At 50.7% G+C, this 24817-nt stretch overlaps 1 protein-coding gene across 1 annotated transcript in view; it reads left to right on the top strand.

Moving 5' to 3' along the window:
- Nucleotides 1–24817, top strand: part of MYO18B (myosin XVIIIB) — a 220840-nt gene that overhangs the window by 53872 nt on the left and 142151 nt on the right. Inside the window, exons 9-14 of the mRNA XM_036823428.1 lie at nucleotides 1440–1520; nucleotides 3581–3728; nucleotides 9822–9981; nucleotides 12442–12625; nucleotides 13432–13654; nucleotides 18307–18416. Of these exons, the coding sequence (XP_036679323.1) occupies nucleotides 1440–1520; nucleotides 3581–3728; nucleotides 9822–9981; nucleotides 12442–12625; nucleotides 13432–13654; nucleotides 18307–18416 (906 nt within the window). The remainder of the gene's footprint in view (nucleotides 1–1439; nucleotides 1521–3580; nucleotides 3729–9821; nucleotides 9982–12441; nucleotides 12626–13431; nucleotides 13655–18306; nucleotides 18417–24817) is intronic.

Genomic DNA, 24817 nt, shown 5'->3' with positions numbered 1-24817 from the left:
TCAGCCCAGCACTTATTAGGTACTCAGTAAATATTAGAAAAGTTTGCCCTGAATTATCAGTTCCTGATAAAGCTCTCACCATGATTGCTGACCCCCCTGAGGAACAATATCAGGATATTATTGGGATGCTGGTCTGTATCCTTTCTTCTCACACAAAGGCTAAGGGTTGATGATAAAAAACAAATAAACAAAGAACCCGATTAAAAATGGGCAAAGGGGGCTTCCCTGGTGGCGCAGTGGTTAAGAGTCCGCCTGCCAATGGAGGGGACACGGGTTCACGCCCCGGTCCGGGAAGATCCCACGTGCCGCGGAGCGGCTAGGCCTGTGAGCCACAACTGCTGAGCCTGTGCGTCTGGAGCCTGTGCTCCGCAACAAGAGAGGCCACGATAGTGAGAGGCCCGCGCACCGTGATGAAGAGTGGCCCCTGCTCGCCGCAACTGGAGAAAGCCCTCGCACAGAAACGAAGACCCACCACAGCCTAAATTAATTAATTAATTAATTAATTTTTTTAAAAAGGCAAAGGAGTTGAATAGATATTTCTCCAAAGAAGATATACAGATGGTCCATAAATACACGAAAAGATGTTCAGCATCACTAGTTCAGGGAAATGCAAATCAAAACCACACTGAGATACCATTTCACACCCACTAGACTAAAAAAAGTAAGAAGTGTTGGGGAGGATGTAGAGAAGCTGGAACCCTTGTGCACAATAAAAATGGTGCAGCTGCTGTGGGATACAGTATGGTGTTTTCTCAAAAAATTAAAAATAGAATTATCATTTGATCCAGCAATTCCACTTCTGGGTATCTACCCAAAAGAATTTCAAGCAAGGTCTTGAAGAGATATTTGTACGCCCATGTTCACAGCAGTATCGTTTGTAATAGCCAAAAGGTAGAAGCAACCCAAGTGTCCATCAGTGAATGAATGGATAAAGAAATGTGATCTATTCACACAAGGGGCTATTATTCAACCATAAAAAGGAAGGACATTCTGACACATGCTACGACTGGATGAACCTCGAGGACATTATGCTAAGGGTGCAATAACCCAGTCACAAAAGGACAAATCCTGTATGATTCTGTTCATACGAGATATTTATAGTAGTCAGATTCATAGACAGAAATAGGGAGAGGGAAATGGGGAGTTAGTGTTTAATGGGTGCAGAGTTTCAGTTTTGCAAGGTGAGAAACGTTTTGGAGATGGATGGTAGTGACAGTTACACAACAGTGTGAATGTACTTTACACTAGTGAACCATGCACTTAAAAATGATTTAAGTGTTAAATTTTATGCCACGTCTACTCTTACCACAATTAAAAAATAATGATAAAAAATGGCCAAAGTGTGATGATGAAAGTCCTCACTTTTCTTTCCTCCTTCAGAAGCTTCTTCCCCTTCAGCTCATGGAAGGAGCTAACGCTGAACTTCTGTGACTTTCTAGGAAGATGTTCCTGTGCAGTTTGACCTCCCGGAGCCGTCCCTGGGGACCACGGTGGCTACTGTGGATCAGAGTCCCTCGCAGGTAACACGGCCTCTCAGATGCCGCACGGCCTTTTTAAAAATCCTGGCAGATTTGAGCCTTTGAGCTACTAGATCTCAACGCTGCCTGCACCTAGCATGACCGAGGGATTGTTAAAAACACTGACGCCTGGGACCCACTTCCCGATTCTGCGTTGATTGGTCTGGGGGGTGTGGCCTGGGGAAAGAATATTTATATCCCATCAGGTTGAGAATCTGAGTCTGCGTCTTAGAACGCACCCACACCTGGGCTGTGGTCTGAGGTAAGGGGAGTCCAGGGCTGGTGCCCAGTGGTCTCCAGCCACTGTCACCTGGAAAGATGGGGTGTTCAGACGAAGGTGCTGTGCCCAGCAGAGACCGGGACAGTAGGGGCCCCTGGGGGATGGAGAGCGGGGGTGATGGTGGATCCAGGCTCTTGAGCTCCTTGGAGGCAGACAGGCTTTAGTTTGGGGAATACCTGAGTCTTTATCTCCCTTTCCCCAGCCCCAGACCCCACTGTGCTGACCCCAGATCTGCACCTATGCTCAACCGTCTCCCAGAGCTGCCCTCGGCCATTGCGCATCTTGGTGTGAAAGTGCTTGGGCCATGGAACTTGCTGGGCTCCGGTCCGATCTTGGTGACCTTGGGCACGTCACTTAACCTCTCCAAGCCTCAGCTTCCTCATCACCCAAGTGGGAACGATAGATGGTATCCCTTGGGTTGTTGTGAACGCCCGTGGTATGTGGCACGTAAAGCCCCTGCAGGGTGTGTGGCACACAGTAGGTGTCCCGCAGGTTGCGTTTCTCCTGCACTTGGACACCTTGTCCTGGTCCCTTGGCTTCTCTGGGCTCACAGCGGGCTGTACCTGCCCCTGCAAAGCTCTCTCAGTCTGTGAGCCCAGCTGGCCCTTCACACCTGCTGCTGCTGCTTCTTGCTGGCACCTCTCGGGCTGGTTCCCCGTCCCTGTCCTGCTTCCTCACCTGGGAGGGGCAGGCCTGAAGGGACCACCCGGGCAGTGCAAGGAGGGAAGGACCATGGTATCCCCGGGACCCCTGGGCAGTGGCTGGAACAGCTACCTTCTGGGGATGGGCTGACTGTAGGTTTCAACCCCAGCAAATAAGGCCAAGGTGAAGATTCAGGATACCTGGGATCCAGGTCCACTTCTGCCCCTGGGCCTCTCTATGTGACCCTGTACGTGCCCCTTCCCCTCTCTGGACCCCTCTCAGTGGGGTGTGGACTAATATTCCTGAATTAGGGTGACCAACTGTGCTGGTTTGCCAGGGACTTTGCTGGCCTCAGCACTGAAATCCTTACGTCCTGGGAAGCCCCTGGCCCCAGGCACACTGTGACCGTTGGCCATCATATGCATCACATTCCCACTTTAACCACTTGGCACCATTTTCAGATGTGTCAGCCCACTGTGGGCCCTCGGATAAGTCCCGCAGACTCTCCGGACCTCTTTCAGTTTCCTGTATGCAAAGCGTCAGGGTCGCCTGGATGGTCTCTGACGCTGGTGGCTAGATTTAGAATTCCGCGTCTGTGCCGCTGAACCAACTTCACCTTCTCTAAGACATGCTTTGGGAACTTTTTTTTTTTCCCTCAAGATTTTAGTTTAAAAAAATACTAAGACTTCTAAGAGGAAGTGATGCGGATGGGATTAATCCTTTCATGTTTGGCTGTGCACGAGTAGACCAGCTGCCTGTGTGGAGCCAGAGATGTGTAGTTTACAGAGTGCTTGCCCTTATTAAACCCTCACGACAGCCCTCGGAGGAAAGGATTACCAGTCTCCATCTTGCAAAAGAGGAAAAATGAGGCTCAGAGAGGTGCAGTTAAGTTGCCCAAGGTCACCCTGGAAATGAAGACAGAGGCAGGATCTGGACCCCTGGTATCCAAGAGATTGTTAGTTTTGTGGCTTCGACACTGAGAGTCTTGCAGTGAGTGGGAGTGTGGGGTGTAGGGAGTGTGGATCTAGGCCTGTGGTGCCTGGGAGGCAGGTCCCCCGACTCCCACGGGTGGGAAGAGAAACCTGGGCCTGGCCTCCATCAGGGGATCAGGACTCCTCAGTGTATCCTGATCTCCTGCCAGGTCCGCTTGCCAGCCGGAGGAGGTACTGAGGACGCCAGGGGCCTCTTCTGGGTCCTGGATGAGGAGGTCCGGGTGGAGGGTTCCGGGGACGGCGTGGTGCTCGAGCGCCTCTGTGCCGCCTTTGAGAAGAAAGGCACTGAAGCTGAAGGTGAGGGAGCAAGGGGGGGGCGGGGTGCTGAGTCCAGCTGGGGTTAGAATCTGTCTTTGTCAAAGCCCTGACAAGGCCTGCACAGCAGGGTGGGGGAGTCTGAGTGCAGAAACGTCTGTGCATGTGCCTGGGTGAGCTTTCATTCATTTGTGTGTTCATTCGTTCATGTGTTCCTCAAGTGTCCTGAGCAGCTACCGTGTGCTGGGTACCATGCTATATGGCGGCAAACGCACTGATGGGATCTGTGTCCTTGCTGGGGGGAGTCGGGGACGGGGGAGATGACAAGCTAACACATAGCGCATGTGTGGCCGCTGAGCCTGAGATGGCAGACTGGGGTTTGGTGGTGGGCAGCAGGCAGACCTCATTCCTCTGGGAGCCGGGGGCCCTCAGGGGGAGAGGCGTGCCGGTGAATGTGACAGAGAGCAGGGAGCGCAGTACAGGACAAGGCGGGAGATGTCATCTGGGCTCAGACCTCAAGCCCTTGCAGGCCTCACAGAAAACGTTGGTCTTAACCCGAGAGCAATGAGAAGCCTTGAAGGATTCTAGGCAGCGGGGGGTATGGTCAGATTCATGTCCTAGAAAGTTCACCCAGACTGCAGTGTGGAGACACGATAGGAAGGAGGCCAGGGAGGTGAGAGCGGAGCTGCCTGCCCCGGGGAGGTGGGCAGACTCTGGAGGTACCGAGCAGGCAGCGTCCCCGGCACCGGGTGATGGGCTGGATTGGCAGGAGGAAAAGTGCGAGGGGAGACGGACACTTCGAGCTGGGACAGTGAGATCAGAGACCACAGGGTTTGGCACGTGTCAGCCTCAAGTTCAAGTCCGGCTATTCGTACTTTCACCAACGTGGCACCGAACAAATCTCACGTAGTCTTGAACAATGGGGTTGGAGCTCGCCCTGGCCTCCCTTTCACCAGAATTTCCGCTGCTGTGATTGGGTGAGAGGATGCACCTGTGGAGCTTTGTCTTCAGCTGCCAGGTGTGATGTCATTGATGAGGCCGAGGCTGTGGATGCGACGAAGAATATCATCCCTGTCGTTCCAGGGGCTGGAGGAATGCTGTCCGCACTCCACGCAGGGCTCTGAGCTTTGTGCAACGTCTGGTAGAATTCTGTCACGTATTTGGAGGTCGATATTCTTACCCCCCAGGATGAGGAAAGTGAGCTCCAGAGAGAGGCTTGTAGAGCCGCTTGTCTAAGATCACCCAGAGGGTGAGTGTCAGAAGGCAGATTCAACACAAGCCTTGTCTGGAGCTAAACCTCTGTGAGCCCCCCTCACCTGGACGCCCCCAGGCACGTAAGAAAACCAGTACACTCTGAGGTCTTTTAGGTCCTAAGTGACATGGTGGTCAGGATGTGGGCTCATTCATTCACTGGTTCATTCAACAGATATTTCAGGAGCACCTAAAATGTGGTGGCCACTGCCCTAGGCCAGGAAATACATCTGTGAACAAAACAAAAATCTCCACCCCAAGGGACTGACATTCTAGCAGAGGAGATGTATGATAAAGCAAAAAAAAAAAATCTGTAAGATGTTGAGGACCACAGTTCTGGTTTAGATCACTAAAGGAATGAGGGTTGGCAGTGAAAATGGCCAGGGATTCAGCCCTGGGACGTTCCAGGGTCAAGGGGCCAGGGACAAAGCTTGTGTCCAGCAAAGGCGGCTGGGGAGCAGTGGCCGGGGATGGAGGAGGGGAGTGGGAGGATGTGGCACTCTGGAAGCCGCAGGAGGAGGGACGGACCAACCGAGTTGAATGCTCCTGAAAGGTCGAGTGAGGCATGGCTGAGGAATGGCACTGACTTGGCGTGCGTGGAGGTCACTGACCACCAAGACAAGTACAACTCCAATGGGAGCGTTGGGGGTGACCGTCTGACTGGAGTGACTTATGAGAAATTGGGAGGAAGAGTTGGAGAAAGACGTGTGACAGCTCTCAGTGCCGCTGGGCTGGGGCCTCTGTCCGGGATACACCGCCAGCACTCCTGCGCTGGATTTGCTGACAGCAGCAGAAACAGCAGTACCACCTGATGGCTCCAGCCGCTCTCCCTGGACCGTGCCCAGAGCGTTAATACCCCAATGGCTCCTGGAGAGCTTGGGTCTGCGGCGACTTGCCCAGGGCCGACTCCTCCCCCAGGCAAGAGGGGCAGTGCCTGGGGCCCACGGTACTCTTAGGGGCCCACGGTACTCTTAGCGGCCCATGAAAGTCTTTTGATTTCTGTTAAAAGTAGAAGAAAAAACGTTTAGGTTAAGTACATTGTTTTAAGTATATGTTATGGACTGAATTGTATTTCCCCCGCAAAATAATTTATATATTGAATTCCTAACTCCTAGCACCCCAGAATGTGACTTTATATAGATATAGGGTCTTCAAAGAGGTAGTAACGGTTAAATAAGGTCATTGAGGTGGGTCCTAATTTCATATGACTGGTCCTTAGGAGAAGAGATTAGGACACAGACATGCACAGAGGAAAGACGCAGGGAGAAGGCAGCCGTCTCCAAGCCAAGGAGAGAGATGTCAATGAAACCAACCCTGCTGACAACCCCTTGATCTTGGACTTCCAGCCTCCAGCCTCCAGAACTGTGGGAAAATTAATTTCTGTTGCTTAAGTCACCCAGTCTGTGGTACTTTGTTATGGCAGCTGTAGTAAGCTAATATAATACACTTATATGTTACTAATATTAATCTATTTGCTTTTATACCAACAGTCATGAAATGTAATTTTGTGTGTATGTATATGTATGTATTTGTATACACATATATATATACACACACACAATACATATCTATATCTATATATATGGAAAGAGAGGGAGGAAGGGGCTCATGAAAGCAAAGTGCCCGGGGCCCGGGGAGGTCATAGCGCAGCCCCGGAGGGTGGGGAGGGGGTCCTAGTGCTCCATGTGATGCTGCCAATGATCATCTCTGTTCCGGAAGGTCACCTCTGTTTTCTGAGGTACGTCCGCCTCTGCCAGCCAGTGAACAGGGATGGAGGGGCAGATGAAACTGCTATTTGTGGAGCCCTTAGTCTGAGCTGGGCATTGTGGGCTCCACTACGCCCCACCTCCAGGGGGCATCTGGGGCCTTGGAGAAGCCATGTGGCTGACCGGGGCCCCTTAGGCACCGAGAACGGAGCTGGCGCTGCGCCCGGGAGGCCTCACTCAGAGAGCCAGCCAGGCCCCTGACCCTTCTCCAGGCTATGAAAGTAGCCTCTGTCTGCAGGAAACGTCTCCAGGGTTCTGGAATGGTTTTTGTTTTTCCGGCGGATGGTAGACCCACAGGAAGCCAGGAGGCAGATCTGTTAAAAGCCCACCCAGGCTGTGGACCCCAGAGACCTGGGTTGGACCCCTGCTCCACTAGTTAATTTCAATGCGTGTGAGTTCTGGGAAATCGCCTCCCTCTCCCGTCTGTAAGATGGCGATGCCCCTGGGGGCTGGCGTGAGGACGGAGGAGCTTGTGTGTGCCTACGTGCTCCTTCAGCCCCCTCCTCGAGGGCCCCTCCTCAGGGGCCTCCCTGACCCCTGTCTGTAGCTGTCCCCTCTTCAGTCACGTCGTCCCATCACAGGACGCCCTGCTGATTTCCTTCAGGGCCCCTTTTGGGCTCTGGGATGTTTGGTGAACCGTTTGCTTTGCTTGCTTCTCGTCAATCCCCCGACCACCCTGTATGCCCCGAGGGTGCGGGGTGCCCCTGTCTTGTTCTCTGCTGTCTCCCCAGTGCCTGGAGCATAGCAGGGCCCCCGTGGACACCTGCCATCTTCCCTTCCCCACCCCTCGCTTGCTCTGCTCCAGTCACACTGGTGATCCAGAATCGAATGAAATGGAGTTCTCGAATGGAATGTTTTCGTCCTGATTTTTCGGCTAAAGACACACAGAGTAGGGTCAGAAGTGGAAAGTGTCTTGTAGGGTGTGGCTGGGGCAGGACCCTCGGCCCCTCTCCTTTCCCTGTGAGGCCTGACCATGCCGGTCCCGGACACCCCGAGCAGGATGCTGCAAGGCTCTCGGTTCCCAGGGGGGAGATTCTTGTCTGGACGGACTGAGATAGACACATTAACTCAGACGTTTTGGTATTAAAAAATATATATATTTTGTCTCTAGGGCTTTCTGATTAGCTCTGATCATCGTTCCAACGTTTAATGGGAACGTTCATTCAAGCAGAACTCATGGGGCTTTCTGGCTGACCCAGCTCGCTATCTGCTGCCTCTCACCTAAGGTGCATGCTGGGCGCCAGTGACGCTCACATCACAGACCAGAGTGAGGACTGAGTGATGGAGGGTGGCCAGGGCTTAGCAGACATGAGCAGCCTTTCTTCTCTCTTGGCCTCCTTCCCCTCCCCAAATGCCCTTGGGGTCATCATTTGAAGCAAACTCTGTGCTAGCTGCTGGACATCATGCTGAATGGACACGACCCCTGCCCTCACGTTGCTGCCGGTCCAGGGCAGGGAGGCAGCCTTGCAAGCAGACACCTGCAACGTTGCAGGGCGTCGGGGACATATGTCCCAGGGCCAAGTGTCTGCTCTGTACCTTGCTCTTCTCTCTCTCTCTTTTTTTAATCTTTTGGCTGCACTGCGTGGCATGTGGGATCTTAGTTCCCCAACCAGGGATTGAACCCGGGTCCCCTGCATTGGAAGCACGGAGTCTTAGCTACTGGACCGCCAGGGAAGTCCCCTGCTCTTCTCTCAATGGAAGGACAGGGACTGCACGGCTCTGAAGGGCTCAAGAGCGACGCTCTTGACGCAGTGATACTTCACTTAACCAGAAGTGTGCCTTTCTGGTAACTTTAATGATCCAGAACGTAGAGGAGATCCAGGAAGTGAGCACAAAGGATTTCCAAGCAGCCAAACAGACGGCAGAATCCATGCCCCTTACTTATCAGAACTGAAGACTCTCGGACTTTGTTTATTTTGTGCAGAGTTCTAAGAAACGCAGGTCCTTCGTTTCTTAGCTCAGTGAAGTGTAGAGGAAGCAAATTAAGATTTAAGGGAGGCAGTCAAGATCCTAGATACATGTTGGCCCATTGGCAATCACGGGATGAGAAAATGTAGAAAGATCATTCAGAGTAGATACAGGAACCGAGACGGTACTACACCTCCTGATGATAATTGGTCTGGAGCCACTAGTCAGCCTGAGGGCATCACTGCAATGAGAGGGATGTGAAAAACGATCAGGAATTCATTCCTTCATCCATCCATCCATTCATTCATTCCACAAGCACTTCCAGACTCCAGTCACGTGCCAGCCGTGATGCTGGGCTCTGGGGATGTGAAGGTCAACCTTTTGTGATTCCAGAACATCAGCAAAAGTTTCAGTGCAGGAAGTGGCAGTGACACCCGTGACTGCTGCTTCCTGAGTGACTGCCCTGGCACCCCACCAAAGTACTCCACACACCTTATCTCCTTCAGACCTTATGCTGCCCTGGGAGACATGTATTATTTAATCCACATTTTGGAGAGGAGGAGACTGAGGCTCAGAGATGTAGGTGGCTTGGCCCCTGTCCCACTGTAATAAATGGTCACGTCAGGATTGGAACCCAGGTCTTCTCAACTCCAAGCCCATTTGTTTCTCCCGCTCTGTCCCTTGGAACCAAGTGTCTGCCGGCATCTCCCAAGAATATGCTGTGCATTTATTTGGTAGCTGGTATTCAAGACAATTTCAGGTGGTACACAAATTTTCAAAATATTTAATAATTATGTATTTATTTCCACAAATATTAGAAAATAAATATGGCTGGCACACCAAATCTGCAGTATAATGCTTCTGTATAAATACATTTTACCAGTAAAAACATGAGTCGATTGAAAGAAAACATTAAGTAAATAACAGCCCGGGTGATACATGGGTATGGCAAAAATCATGGAGATTGTGTGTGCTGATGGTAGTTGGGAAAAACAGGTATCCTGGATTTAAGAAAGCAAGGAGGAACAGAATCGAGGTTGGATGTAATGCACATAAATGCACAAAGCAGGAGAAATATGGGTGCCCAGAACTGGTAGCTTCAGCTAGGTTGGAACATATTAAAATGGGAAAAGCGTGTTCTCAGTGATGCCAAGTGATAACAGAGTGTCCCCACCAGGTCCCAAGACTCATGCCCCGTATCTGCTTTCAGGGACCTCTGCCCTCCGGACCTGTGAGCAACCCCTGCAGTGCGAGATCGCCCACCAGCTGGGACACGACCCCGTGCGCTATGACCTCACGGGCTGGCTCCACAGGGCCAAGCCTAATCTTTCGGCCCTGGACGCCCCCCAGGTCCTGCAGCAGTCGAAGAGGTGAGCCTGGCCAGGGCTGGGGACGGGCCGGGGCATTCGAGGTGCTGGGGCTGTGAAGTCACAGCAACCCAGTGATGGAGAGCAGTACAGGAACCCCTCCCTAATGACGCAAAGACCCGTACTCAAGTAGGAGCAGTTCAGTGTCTCCCAGGGCCAGCCTGAGTCCAGCTGAGGAGAAAAGCCGGCCTTCTGGGGAAGTGGAACAAAAGCTAGGAAGCTGTGACTTCTTATTTTGGCTTCTGGCCTTTCATTAAATATCTGGGAGATGATGTGACTGGAAGGACTTTTATGGACATCTTCAAACTAGGGGGTCGTAAAACCAAAGTGATAATGTTTTGTAGCATTAAAGAAAGCTCACTGCATTTCTTGACTGCTCTGCTCAGCAGTGCTAGCAGAGGGCTGCTTTGACTTCAAAGAGCTATTGGGAAATGTGTGTGTGTGTGTGTGTGTGTGTGTGTGTGTGTGTGTGTGTGTGTGCGCGCGTGTGAGTGAAGCTGAGACCACAGCGTTTACTAACCACCTGCTATGCACCTGGCATCAGGGTGAATGCTTTATAAGCATCTTTTAAATTCTTACAACAACTGTATCCCTAGGCCCATTTTATAGATGAGAAAACTGAGGCCCCAGGAGGCCAAGTGGTTCGCCTTTGATCACATAGCAAAAAAAAAAAAGTGGCAGAGCCGGGGTACAATTTGGGTCTAGGTGGTCAGAGTTGATTGGAAAGCCTGTATCTGGGGAGGCTCAGGGGCGCACAGCTCCTGGAGAGAGATCAAGTCAAGATGGAGCAGAAGGAAGGGTAATGAGCACATGGAGGGCTGTGTGGGGAGCCAGCAGACCTGGGTCAACTCCCAGCCCTGCCCCGTGTCACTGTCACTGTGGGCAGTCCCTTTCCCTCCTCTGGGTTTCTTGCTTCCTCCACCATGACATAAGGGTTTGTTGGGCAAGGCCATGTTGCACAGCTCTGGAGTCAGGCAGATGTACAAATGCTGCTTTTGCCTTTTTCAAACTGCGTGAGCTGGGTCACAGTTTCACAGTCTGAGAAATGGGAATGGTACTGCCAAGCTTACACCTGTGCTGTCAGTCTTTGGTGATGTAACATAACAGATGGCTTATCAAGGAGCCTGGTTCATAGCCGGCCCTCAACACACGTCTGGTGGCCTTGTAAATTTCCCTGCTGCTCTAAAATCCCGTGGCTCAGGCTGAGTGAGGGGTGTAGGGTTAGGGAAGGGCGGGCACACCTTGGTTGATCAGATGGCCTGGTGAGTGGGGGAACGTTCTGGGAAAAAGGAGCAGCGTGTGCTTGGAGGTGAGAGAGCACAGCAGGTTGGCGGTAAATCCCAGCAGGGTGTCTTGCAGGCTTGAGAGCCAAGCGTTGGTGATTTTGAGAGCAGACGGTGCTTTTTCTTAGCATGTGGTTCTGCAGCCAAGGTCGCTGATTCACCAGGACTGCTGGTATTGCTTTCTCATTCCTGGGCCCATCTAGTCTCTCAGGTGGGGGCTTCCCAGGAGGTTCTCATGCCCACTCAGCTTTCACTTTATATATATGGAGTGGAGGGCCAAAGAGGACACGTGACTGCCCAAGGCACAAATTGAATTGGAGACCAGAAGTCAGGTCTCCCAACCCCACAGATGGCGCAGTCCTTGTGCAGGGGTCAGGGCTGCGGGCCCGACCTTCTCTCCCTGCACCAGGGCTTGGTGCCAACATCCTTCGCTCTCAGGGCTGCTGCTTCCAGGGGCTTCACGCCCCCCAACTGCTCCCTCCCCAGATTTTTATTTCAACGTGAGCGTATTCAAGCCATTGTTAGTCTGTGCGCTCTGCCATGCATCTAACCACTCTCAGCACCCTTGATGCATGTGGCAAGACTCATTTCCTTAATATTGGACAGTCGGGTAGGCATAGAGGCGGGTGGATAATGGGTCTTGAGGGCTGGGACCGGGGTGGGGCCCGGACTTGCAGGGAGCGATGGAAGGTGCCCGCAGGTGTCCACTGGTGGGGATGGGCTGGTGCGACCAGAGAGGCACGGGTCCTCCTCTGGGCCCCCGCTTCCTCCTAGGGCGCAGTAGGGTCTGCCTGGTGCTCAGGCTGTCTGTTCGACAACAAGCACGGTAAGCACCTGCTGTGTACTGGGCCTGTTCTCGGGATAACCGAGGTGATTTTGCCCTCTAAGGAAGTGCAGGCGGGGTAGAATTCCTGCAGGTACGTAAGTGACGGAAACGTCCAGTAGAAGGAAAGCTGCTCTGAGGTCAGGGGAGGGAGGGAGGGAGGCATGGAGGAAGGGGCTGACATTTGTCACCAAGCAAAGGCTCGTGTGGCAGAAGGGACCATGAACAGTAGGTAGTTAGGGTATGATTCGAGGGGAGGGTTCAGGAGGCAGATTAGCAGGAGGCAAGGGGGGGTCCCCTTCGCTCCACCCTGTGAGCCCCCTGAAGCACCTCTCTCTTTCCCCTCCTACCTGCCAGGGAGGAGCTGAGGGGCCTGTTCCAGGCCCGGGCCAAGCTGTCCCCTGTGTGCCGGGCCGTGGCCGGCTTGGAGGGCACCTCCCAGCAGGCCCAGCAGAGGAGCTGCATGGTGCGGAGGACGTTTGCCAGCAGCTTGGCTGCGGTGAAGAGGAAGGCCCCGTGCTCCCAGATCAAGCTGCAGATGGTGAGTGGGGGCCCTGTCCCTGCGGAGTCATGGCCTCACTGCCCGCCTCCAGGGTGGCTTACCCACCCACGTCATCTCTGAGCTCCCCGGCGAGCCTGAAGGGGCCGGCAACACCCACGTTTCACCAGGGAAGAGACCGAGGCGCAGAGAAGCAAAGAAACTTGGTGGAAAGTGATCCGTCCAAGTCTGAGGCCAAAGCCTCAGCTCCTTGGTTTAACTTAAGCAGCTTCAGGAAGTTTGCAGGAACCACAATTGCTCTCTTGACCAAGGTGACAAACGTCACAGCCAGACCAGCCCCGCCTGCCTTCCTCACCTCTCACAGGCCTGCATGTTGACCTCTAGGCTCTCCATAGGGGAGGCGGCAGGACCCAGCACTGGGTGTAAAGATGTTACCTGGACACCTTGATCCAAAACAAGTGGTCAGGCTGAGCCAGGCTGAGCTCCGGAGGGTGGGATGTGGGAAGGATTGGTTTGAAGAAATGACTCGTAGCATATTATACTGGAAAAGCCTGCAGACCAGGTCCCGGGTTCTAGTCTTCCTTTTCGGCTAGTGGTCCATGCGGCCTGAGGCCGCTCGCTTGTCCTCTCCATGTCCCAATTTCTCCATCTGTTATAATAAGGGTTGTTATAAAGGTCCTTTATTTCTCATGAGTACTAATCAGGCCACGGATAGGAGGTCCTTGGTGTAGGACATAGGGGCCCCACAGAGATGCCCAGGCCAGACCGCATATACATTCGGGGAATGTTCAGACCCCTGTTTGTCTCACCCTGGCCCTGACCGCGACCCCGTCTCCTCTCTGTCCTAGGATGCATTGATCAGCGTGATCAGACGGTCTCAGTTACACTTCATCCACTGCCTGGTGCCGAGCCCAGTGGTGGAGAGCAGAGGCGGGCAGGGGTCTCTGACTCCACCGCAGCCTGGTAGAGACAAGCCCGGGGCAGGCGGGTCCCTGCCCTTGGACATCCCGGCACTGAGGGTGCAGCTTGCAGGGTCCTACATCCTGGAGGCGCTGCGCCTGCACAGGGCAGGTAAGCGGCGGCCTGGGAGCGAGCACCTTGTCCCTGACTCCTGGGACACGCTCCTGCACCAGTGGCAGCCGAGGGACAGGAGCATCAGCTATGTGCTAGGAGCTTTCCATGCGGCATCCCGTCGAAACTGCCCAGCAACCCTGTGAGGGGGGAGCTATGATTACCCCATTTTACAGATGAAGAAACTGAGGCTCAGAGAGGAGAAGGGACTTGCTTAGGGCTACACAGCGGGATGCGGCAAAGCCTAGGTGTATGCCGAGGTCTCTTTGAGTCCAAAGCACATCTTATTTCCTGACTTAGTTGTGAACTCCTGGAAGGCTACAGGTGTGTCTTACTCATCTTCCTTTCAACAACAAACATCTCAAGGGCATCTGCCTTGGAGTAGAGGGTGAAATTTCCACAACGATTAATATTTGGTCTTCAAGACACTCAGCCTGGTTTGGGAGATCTGTGTGGAAACAAGCCTGGTCCGTGATGGGACCAGGGCATGTGTCACATGGGGATGCCCAGAGGAGGAAGCAGGGAGACTGGGAAAACCTCCTGGAGGAGATAACGTCTTAGTTGAGTCTTGGAAGGAAGCAGGTAGCTCACCTCTGGCCGGTGCAGGGAGAGGAAAAGCTTGGCCGAGGGATCACCGTATGCAAAGGCAGGGAGGCATGGAGGAGCCTTGGTTTTCAGGGAATCGGGTTCAAAATGAGTGGGGGATTGTGGGAGATGAGGGGCGGATCCACCAGGAGAGACAGCCTGTGAATGCTGTCTTTGGAAGTTTGACTTTCCTGGGTCCAGCTGAGGAGGTGATGGGGTGATAGGGGAATGAGGGGTTTCGGCCAAAGGAACGAAGTGTCAGGCCTGTATTTGAGAAAGCAAGCGTGCACCAGGGTTCCCCCATTAGCTCATCTTATGAGTTGAGTTTGATCTGAAATTTTCCCATTCTCTTCTGCCTCTGAGACCCCACAGGCCACCCCATGGATTCCCCTCCCTGCCAGAAACAGCTCAGGCGAAGTCAGCGGATGGGGTGGCAGGGCTGGCGGGGAGTCTGGGTGGGCACCCATTTGTTTAATATTTCTGTGGTCACTGACGCCTCAGCTTGTGGTCACTGCCCCCGTGTACTCCCACCGCGTTAATACGGAACCCTGGGCATGAGGTAGTTGACAGAGAAGCCGGGAGCAGCTGGAAGCAAAGATGAGCCCCTTGCTCCCTTCAGCATCACATTGATTTTCCCACCTGTCCACGCAGCCACAGGCACAGGAAGACAGATACTGTCGCACGGGCAGAGCGAGGTGGTCACAGCCCGTGGCTGATCGATGGCGCCCCGCTGGCCGGAGGCGCCCTGGCCCGAGGGTTGGAGTCCCTGCGCTCAGGCGCGGGTCAGCGTCCCCTTCCTCCCTGCGGGTCCGCCCTCTGCGTTCTCAGCGCCGCCCGACTCAGGGAGCTTCCAACTCAGTGAAGGGTTGAAGTCTAGTGGTATAACTTCCCAAATTTCTGTCTCCCAGACCTGGTTCATTTCCTCATTGTTTTCTTGTTTTGTTTTGTTTTTTAATTAATTTATTTATTTTTGGCTGCATTGGGTCTTCGTTGCTGTGCGCGGGCTTTCTCTAGTTGCAGTGAGCAGGGGCTACTCTTCCTTGCGGTGCGCGGGCTTCTCATTGCGGTGGCTTCTCTTGTTGCGGAGCATGGGCTCTAGGCGTGCGGGCTTCAGTAGTTGTGGCTCACAGGCTCTAGAGCGCAGGCTCAGTAGTTGTGGCTCACAGGCTCTAGAGTGCAGGCTCAGTAGTTGTGGCGCACGGGCTTAGTGGCTCCGCAGCACATGGGATCTTCCCGGACCAGGGCTCAAATCCACGTCCCCTGCATTGGCAGGTGGATTCTTAACCACTGCGCCACCAAGGAAGTCCTCCTCATTGTTTTCTGCTCTGAGTCACTTCTGTCTCATACCATACAAGAAATATTTACAAGCATACAAAGATCCATACACATGTATCACATATTTATCGTTTGGAATCTGTGCACATGTAACGTATACACGAGCAGACGTTGTTTTATTGTGCTTCGCTTTATTGCGCTTCACAGAGAGTGCACTTTTTTACAAATCGAAGGTTTGTGGTAACCGTCTGTCAAGCCAGTCTGTTGTCACCGCTTTTTCCTACAGCATTTGCTCACTTTGTGTCTTTGTGTCACATTTTGTTAATTCTTGCAATGTTTCCAACCCACCACCAGCAAAAATATACAACTCGCTGAGGGCTGAGATGACGGTTAGTATTTTTTAATAATAAAGTATTTTAAAAAAATTTTTAATTTATTTTTATAAAAACACAGAATTATAAATAGTGTATCAATTTACTTATTCAATTAATACCCTTTAGTAAAAATAAAGTGATTATAAAATTCAACAGGAAAATACTAGTAATAAAGTATTTTTTAATTAAAGTATGTACATTGTTTTTTAGATGTAATGGTATTGCATGCTTGATAGAATATAGTATAGTCTAGGGACTTCCCTGGTGGTGCAGTGGGTAAGACTCCGCGCTCCCAGTGCCGGGGGCCCGGGTTTGATCCCTGGTCAGGGAACTAGATCCCACGCGCATGCCGCAACTAAGAGTTCACATGCCGCAACAAAGATCCCGCGTGCCGCAACTAAGACCCGGCGCAGCCAAAATAAATAAATAAATAAATATTTTTTAAAAGATGAGTTTAACATTGAAAAAAAAAGAATATAGTGTAGTCTAAAGATAACTTTTATACGCACTGGGAAGCCAAAAAGTTTTGGGGGTGCTTCATTGCGATGTTTGATTTGTTGCAGTGGTCTGGAACTGAACCTGCAACGTGTCAGGTGTGCCTGAATACATATACACATGCACGCATGATCCACACATACATATGCTGTTTCTCAGGTGCCTGCGATGTGCTGGGCACTGCGGTTACACATACTAACTGATGTTGTTCTCACAAAGCCCTTAGCACAATGCCTGGAGGAGAGTAAATGCTCAGCAAACCTTACATATGGGGCAGACTGGTGGACACAGCTCAGACTCTGGAGCCAGTTGGCCTGGGCTTGACTGTGGCTGACACTGGCAGGGCCCTAGGTCGTGCCTGCCTTCTATCTCCTGTGATAGCTCAGGTCTCAGAGAGCTGTCGAGTGGGTTGATAAATTAATAAGGGAATAACAGAAAAGTGCGTGGACCTGGGAGAGTGCTCAAAACACATTAGCCTCCTTTATTGGGTTGGCCGGAAAGTTCATTCAGGGTGGCACAGCAGAACCCGAACGAACTTTTTGGCCAACCCAATCATCATTGGATTTAATCCTCATCATGACTGTGTGACAGGAGATCTTATTACTCTCATCTGACAAGTGAAGAACTTGAATCTCAAAGAAATAGGGTCATTTGTTGCTGGTCAGAGGGCTAATCAGGGCAGATGTGAGATACGAACCCAAGTAAGTCTGACTCAAAAGGACAGGCCTGTAACCTCCCAGCCCCCAGGTCTCTGTGCGGTCAGCATCCTTCCAACCTGGCCTGAAACCCTCCTCTTCCCCCAGGAAGGCTTCATGGATTTGCCACATGTACCCACCATGACTCTTCCTCATGGTTTATGCATTTGGCTTATTGTAAAGTGAAGTCTCAAAATGGAGTGAGATTTCACCAGACCTTCTCCCATCCAGCCACTTGAGGGGTCTTTTTAAGGCAACTGAGGCTCTACCACGTCCCTTGTATCCAGGATGAAGTTCAAGCCTCGAGGTCTGGAATTTGATTTCAAGTTCTTTGGGGACCCAGTCCCTGCTTGTCTTTGACCTCATTGTTGGTTACTCTCCACTGGGTTCGTTATCATCGCTGTCTGGGTTTGGATCCCATCTGGGAGAGTTAGGGTTGAGTTCACTTTGGGCTACGTGGCTTGAACTCTCTGGGCCTCAATTTCCAATCTATATAATGGGTGTAATAATACAGTCCCCAGAGTGTCTGTAACACAAGGAAGTTGTTATCCTAGTGTCTTGCACACATAAAAGCTCAGTAACTGCTTTTGCTGTGACTGTGGAACAAACCTTGTATTTTCCTGCTGTGGCTCCGTCTGCCTGGACTTCCTTCCACACCAAATCCGCTGGCACACTCTCACGGCCCCTTCAAAGGCCAGCTCGAACGTCACCTTCTCTCAGTAGCTTTTCAGATGCCACTTCCCAGTTTCCACACAGAAGGGTGCAGCTGTGTCCATCCTACATGTTAGATTTAACGTGTAGATACCGTCTGATGCAGCATTTCCCACATGCAGTCTGTGGGGCGGTAAAAAGTATTAAACCAAAAAAAATTTTTTGTCCATGGTCCAAGTTTGGAGAACTCTGGGTTAAGGAAAGCTAATAAGGGCATCTTCCCTGCAGAGGTTTTGGAGCCTTTGACGTCAGTGCTCACACAGATTGTGACCTTCTAAGAAGCAGATGAGGGGGCAACTTTTTCAAACTTTCATTGGAGCCTTTTATAGGGTCCTTGTTCTGGGGAATGCAGTTGGGAAATGCTGATTGAACCCAATTTCTTAAATTAGCAAATGGGGAAACTGAGGCCCCAAGACGTGAGGGCACACAATGAGTAGCAAGGCTGGGAGCAGACCCCTGGACCCCTGGGCTGGGCTTCTCATTTGGATTCTTTGTTCTTCTGCTCCCCCCACCCCAGGCTACGCTGACCACATGGGGCTCACTCAGTTCCGCCGAAGATTTCAGGTGCTGGACCCTCTGCTCATGAAGAAGCTCATGTCGGCCCCCGAGAGAGTGGATGAGAAGACGGTATGTGGAGCCAGGTGACGGGGAGGTGGAGGCCCCATTGCTTCTGCTCCGTAGGGGATGGCCCTGGGGGCAGCTGGGGCAGCTGGGATCCAAGAGCTGGGCCTTGGGGGCTAAGATGACGGTGGCGTGAGGTTTAACTCAGACCCCTGCTCCAGACTTCGCCCCCTGCCATATCACTTAGGACACCGCCTATCCCAGAATGGTCCTTCTGAAACCCTGTGTGAGGAAGTGCAGGGAAAGAATTAGAGCCACGAAAAGAGCAAGTCCCAGCCAGGAGGGCTCCTAGCAAGATGAAAAGTCATCATTCCCACCCATAGGAGTGTTCCACGCGGCACCAGCACCCTGAGATATAGTCTATGAAAAGAGGGCTCTGTGGTCCCGAACACTCCCCCTCAGGGCCTTTGCACTAACTGTCCCCTCTGCCTGGAGCACTTTTCTCCCCAGTCCTTGCCTGGCCAGTGTCATTGTCATCTTGCTATTCAGATCTTGGCTCAGATGCTATTCTCCATCACATTATCTTATTTTAATAGTTGCATAGCACTTATCCTTATCTGAAATTATACACAGATTGCTTGTGTGTTCTCTAGCTCACAGCAAGTGCTCGATAAATTTCCCGTTGGATGAATGAATGAAAATATGTACCTAACCTTGTTATTTCTGCCCCTGGGTATCTCCTTTCTCCATCTCTACTGTAAACTTCTGGAGCCGGAAGTCTTCACCCCTAGTGCCAAAGCCTCGGTAAATGTTTCTATTGAGAATGGCCACCGGCTAATCAATGATGATAGAGCTCTTCAGAATTTGCAAAGCCCTAGTGCATCCGCACAACAGCCCTGCAAAACAAGAGCTATTACATCTCTTTTATAAATGAGGAGACGTAGGCTCATGGAGATGAATGATTCCCTTGAGGCCACACAGCCGAGCATTCATGGGTTTTGTCCTTGAACCCAAATTTCTTGATTCCAGGGAGTGCCTTTGAGAAAGCCTGAGCTCCAGAGTCAAACAGACTTGCAGTTGACTCCCAGCTGGGGCTGTGTGAACGTAAACGAGTGAATCCATCTTTCTGCCTCAGTTTCCTCATCTGTAAAATGGGAACAACAATAATACCTACTCCAGTGGGGCGTTTGGAGGATTATATGTAATAGTATAATTGATGTGCTTGACGCAGGGCCCGGCATATAATAAGGGCTCATTATATATGAACTACTGTCAGCAGCATCAGCACCACCATCATCATCTTTCAAGGCCAGAGTGATGGCAGCCAAGCCACACAGACTGGATATTCACAACCATGTTGAAACTCCCCCTCCAAGTGAGTGTGTCCGTGCGTGCCTGAGCTCACTGAGTCGTGAGGCAAGAAGAGTGAAAAGAGTCACAATTCTTAAGTCCTCTCTCGGCTCTTTTCTGCGGCAGGGGCCAGGGCGCAGGCCACCTCCTGCACACAAGGCGGCATTTCTCTGTGGTCCTCCTGAGTCACCATGGGGAGGGGACCTCAGACGCAAGCTGGTGTGGAGCAGGGCTATCCCCTCCAACCCGTCTTGGAAACCACGAAACTCTGCCTGGCTTGGTGCCACCAGCCACTCTGTACCAAGCTTCATTGGGGTTCTTTATCCTAGGTCCCCCCCCCCCAGTCTTAATCTCCGTTCAGAGCATCTGGAATGGAACCATTGAAAGGGGCTTGGGCTCCTCTGCAGTTGAAAACAGCACAGAAGTGGGGCGTGGGGGAGCTTTCTGCGGGGGCAGTGGGGGTAGCATATGGAAGCATTTCTATTCTGGACGACTCAGCAGTTCTCTCTTGTAGCCAAACCGAAACCACCTCCATACCCTCGCTGGAGGCCTCGGAAAGTGGAAAATTACAAGTGGAATGGACTTGGGAGTTTTTGCTGCTGCTTATTCTCTTTTTATTTGCTCACAAATTTCATTTGCTGCAGCATAGGATTTTGGTAGCAACAAAAGGAAACGCCATCCTGCCTCTTATGAAAAAGCTGATAAATATTCATTTGCCAGGCAACATGATATGCCATGAATTATACATGAACACGTGCTCGGGTGGGCAAACTGTCAGCCTCTGTGTGCAAAGCATTTAAGACCTCAGGATTTAATAAGACAAGTTTGACAGCTAGAAAAGGTCAATATTATCATTAGACACTAGACAGCAGCAGAGGGAATTCATTGTCAGGGTGTGAAATGGGCCTTGGTGCGTCCCCTGTGTGCCCAACATGCACGTGGTGCTTAAACAAGGCTCTTTCCCAGTGAAGTACTCTCATTTGGAGGGTCCCTGATGGATATTTTGTGCTCCCGAAACAAAAATAGTGTGTGCCTTTTACCACAGATGCACAAACCCTCATCACAAAATACCAGGCGTAATGTGAAAAGGTTACAGCTCTCAGTATATAAAGCCTCCCTGCTCTGGGAATTATCCCCATTTTACAGCAGAGGCAACTGAGGCTGTCACCCCCAAGCTGGGCAGTGGGGCAGTGGTAGAGCTGGGATTTGAACTCAGGCTCTCAAATTGCTCATATAGGGCTCTTTACTATTTATTGTGGTAAAATACACATAACATAAAATTTACCATCTTAACCATTTTCAAGCATACTTAACCATTTTTAAGCATAGTGACCTTAAGTACATTTCGTATTGTTGTGAAGCCACCACTGCCATCCATCCATCCACGGATCCATCCATCCATCCATCCATCCATCTCCAGAACTCTTCATTTTCCAAAACTGAGACTGTCCTCATTAAACACGAACTCCCCATCCCCCGCCCCCCAACCAGCCCTTGGCAACCACCATTCTGCTTTCTGTCTCTATGAATTTGATTGCTCTAGGGACCTCATATAAGTGGAATCATCCAGTATTTGTCCTTTTGTAACTGGCTTACTGCACGCAGTATGATGTCCTCAAGGTTCACCCATGTTGTAGCACATGTTGCAGCACATTCTTAAAAGAAGAATTTCCTTCTTTGAAGGCTGAATACTATTCCATTGTGTTTATGTAGTACAGCATTTTGTTTATCCATCCTCTGTCACTGGACACTTGGACTGCTTCCACCTTTTGGCTATTCTGAGTGACCCTGCTATGAACACAGTGTACAAATATCTCTTTGAGACCCTGTTTTTTATTCTTTTGAATATATACCCAAAGTGGAATTGCTGGATCATATGGTAATCCTATGTCTAATTTTTTGAGGAACCTCCAAACTGTTTTCCGTAATGGCTGCATTATTTTATATTCCCCCCGACGAGGGTTCCAGTTTCTCCACATCTTTGCCAACGTTTGTTATTTTCTGGGTTTTCTGTTTGTTTGTTTGTTTTGCAGTAGTTATCCTAATGGGTGTGAGGTGGTATCTCATTGTGGTTTTGATTTGCAGTCCTCTGATGGTCAGGGCTGGTGAGCATCTTTCCATGTTCATAAAGGACTTCCGAATGGGAGCCTTTTGAAGACAGAGTATTCCGTGAAGTTTTGTATCGAACGTGCCATCCGTGATGTTAATTTAAAATAATTATTATTGATCCCGTCCAACTGTAACCAAGTGCCTGCTTTGCACCAGGCCCTGTGCTAGCTGCCAGAGAGACAGGAATGAACAGAACACAGCTTCGTGGGGAAGAAAGATGAAAATGAGTAATTTCCAGACAGAGGGATAGTTCTGGGATGCCCCAGGAAACACATCTAAAACTTCTGATTTTTGCAGCAGGGGTGAGGGTGGGACATTCAGGGAAGACACCTCAGAGCAGATGATGATTGAGTTGAGCTTTCTGGGACAATTTCGAGGAATCAAGTAAGAGAAAGAGTACAGGGCAAGCCACATTGGGAACAGCATGAACAGAGATCCAGAGTCGCGAGGTTACATGGCTAATCTAGTGTGGCTGGAGCATAAATGCTGCCAAGTGTCAAGAAAAGGGTCTGAGGTTGTTGGCAGGGGCCAGACCACAGTCATTGTTAGCAGGGATAGAGTCTGGGCTTTATCAGGTGGTCAGTGATGGCTAACCAAAAGGTTATCAGCAGGAGCATGGCTTTGAAGACCAGATCGTTATTATTTGAACTGGCTTAAGCAAAATTATGAAGGAAGTCAAGTCCGCTCTGCCCATTCCATGGCCCTCTGTAGGGAGCAGTGTTTTCACGCCGACTTCCAGCCGTTGAGGATGCCCGTCTCTTCTAGACACCCAGGCACCTGCTCCGGTCTCCAAAATGACCCTGTTTCCCCTCTGTAACCATCGTGGGTCACATTCCTCTCTCCCAGGTTATCCCATCTGGTTAAGATTATGCCTTAACCCACACTGAAGCCCTCCCAGAGTGACCTCAGGCAGGTTCCTGGAAGAGCTCATTCGGTTCACCTTGGCTCTGTCCCAGATTCTGGTCCCTTCAGTCTCTCTGCTGCTGAGGCAGGAATCACTCAGTCTCCCTGATCCATGATAGGAAAGCCCTGGGCCCACCCTCTTCCCCTGAGTCTACAGTGATGATTGATTTTAGCCAACCAAATCTGTGACCCTGGGGACTTGATCTGAACACACCTAAGGCATGCCAGTCTGTCTTCTCAAAGGCAGCCACTCTTGTTCCGTCTTAGACCCTGGTAGACACTCCTGATTTCCTCTGAATTTGTCTCAGAGCCCTTTTCTGCTGGGGAGAGGCCCCTGTGAGCCCGTGACTGGGGCGGAGGGGTGGGGGGAGGGAGAGGGGGAGCTGTCCGCTCTCACGATGCTAAACGATTTTTACAGGGCCTTCCATAGCCTTAGCCCTCTGGAATTTATTCGTCATCCTTTTCTTTCTCACCTTGCTGTCCTCCTCCAGTTGGGGTCTACTGTTTCAATAATTCTACATCTTTTCCATTCTGTGTTAACCAACCCAATTATATAAATATGTGTGTGTTATTTATATGTTCGTCCATATAGTTTATGCTTTGTGCCAGACATTCTATTTACAGTCTTGAGCCTATAGAGTTAAAGAACAGAGATACAGTCCCCACCCTTATGGAATGATTTGATCAGTGTGTAAGTGAGAGTTTTCAGTGGTTAAAAGCATGTGGTTTAGAGCCAGACAGACTTGGGTTCAAATCCTGGTATCTGCCATCTCTCTTTCCATTCATCCGTGCCCCATGATGCTTGATAGCTGTATGACCAGGGACAACACGTGATAGGGCATAACAAAGTGCCTGGCACATAGTAGGTGTCCAAACACATGGCAGCCATTGGGTCATGGTGTGGGTTTCCTGCAGAAGGTGCTGTACTGACAGCAGCCAAATGGTTTACTAGGAGAGCATCTATCTCCACAGACGTGGGTTCCCTGCATCACACTCCCTGCTGAGGATTGAGTTGGGGAAGCTCTTCCCAGCCATGGCTCTTTGTGGTTCCTGGAGTCTTCCACTGCTTGTCTGGCGTGTTCAGCTTAACGTGAGATGTCAGACTGTGTGCTTTTTATTGAACATTGGAGAGAAAGCTCTGTGCAAAATTCTAGGACACAAAAGGATTCTGCAAGTGGAGGCATGAATTGGGTTTCTCCCAGGTACATTGAAGGACTCATAATTTGAGCCTAGAATGGTGAAGGTGAAGGGAGTGTCATCACTCTGCAGTGCCAAAGAGGGGCTTATAACCTCAGAACCTCCACCAGTTATTAGTACTTATTGAAACTTGGCATGTGCCAGGCATGATATTAAGTACATTATGTGCATTGTAAGAGCTGCTTGGAAGTCTTTAAGTCCAGCATCCAAGCCCACAGAGGGTTTCTGTTGACTGCTTTTTGTTTGTTTGTTTTCTTGAGTATAGGTCACACTTTCCAGTTTCTTTGCGTGTCTTGTAATTTTTTGTTGAAAGCTGGCCATTTTCAATAATATAAAACTGCATCTCTAAATTCTGCTCTTTTCCCAGTTACTTGGTAACTTATCTGAACTAGGGTTGTGGAGTCTGGCTCCCCCATGTTGTGAGACTGCTGCCATCTCTTTTCAGTTTGTTTCACTCTTGTTTTTATTATAAATTGTGGTTTCTCAAGAGTTGCCCCTGTGTCCGCACAGCTTAGTGGTCAGGAGAGGTTGTGGTCAAACATTTTGAATCTGTGAAGCTTTTATCTAATTCTTATGGTACTCTGTGTGGGTTGGAAAATGTATTCGACATTCAGGCATTTGCAGTGTGCCACAGATATTACTTTCTATGTGGCTCTTTCACATGTTTTCTGCCTGTGCATGTGGCCTTATATTTAAGTAGGGCTATTTAGATGCCTAAGGCTCTCTCAGTCCCTCCCGTGCATGTGTGTAGCTTTCCAGATTGCCAGGAATATATGGGAGGTTCTCAAGGCTCACTATGACTGTCCCATTCCCTATATCTCCTTGTTATAGGGACCTGGCTAGTCACTGGCCCATTGCTTGTCCCTGTCAGGATAACAGGCTAGCTGTGCCATTGACCTTCTGCATTT

This window comes from Balaenoptera musculus, chromosome 14 (genome assembly GCF_009873245.2).
Source record: "Balaenoptera musculus isolate JJ_BM4_2016_0621 chromosome 14, mBalMus1.pri.v3, whole genome shotgun sequence".
In the NCBI taxonomy this organism is placed as follows: Eukaryota; Metazoa; Chordata; class Mammalia; order Artiodactyla; family Balaenopteridae; genus Balaenoptera; species Balaenoptera musculus.
This window is presented reverse-complemented; position numbering and strand designations above follow the sequence as displayed.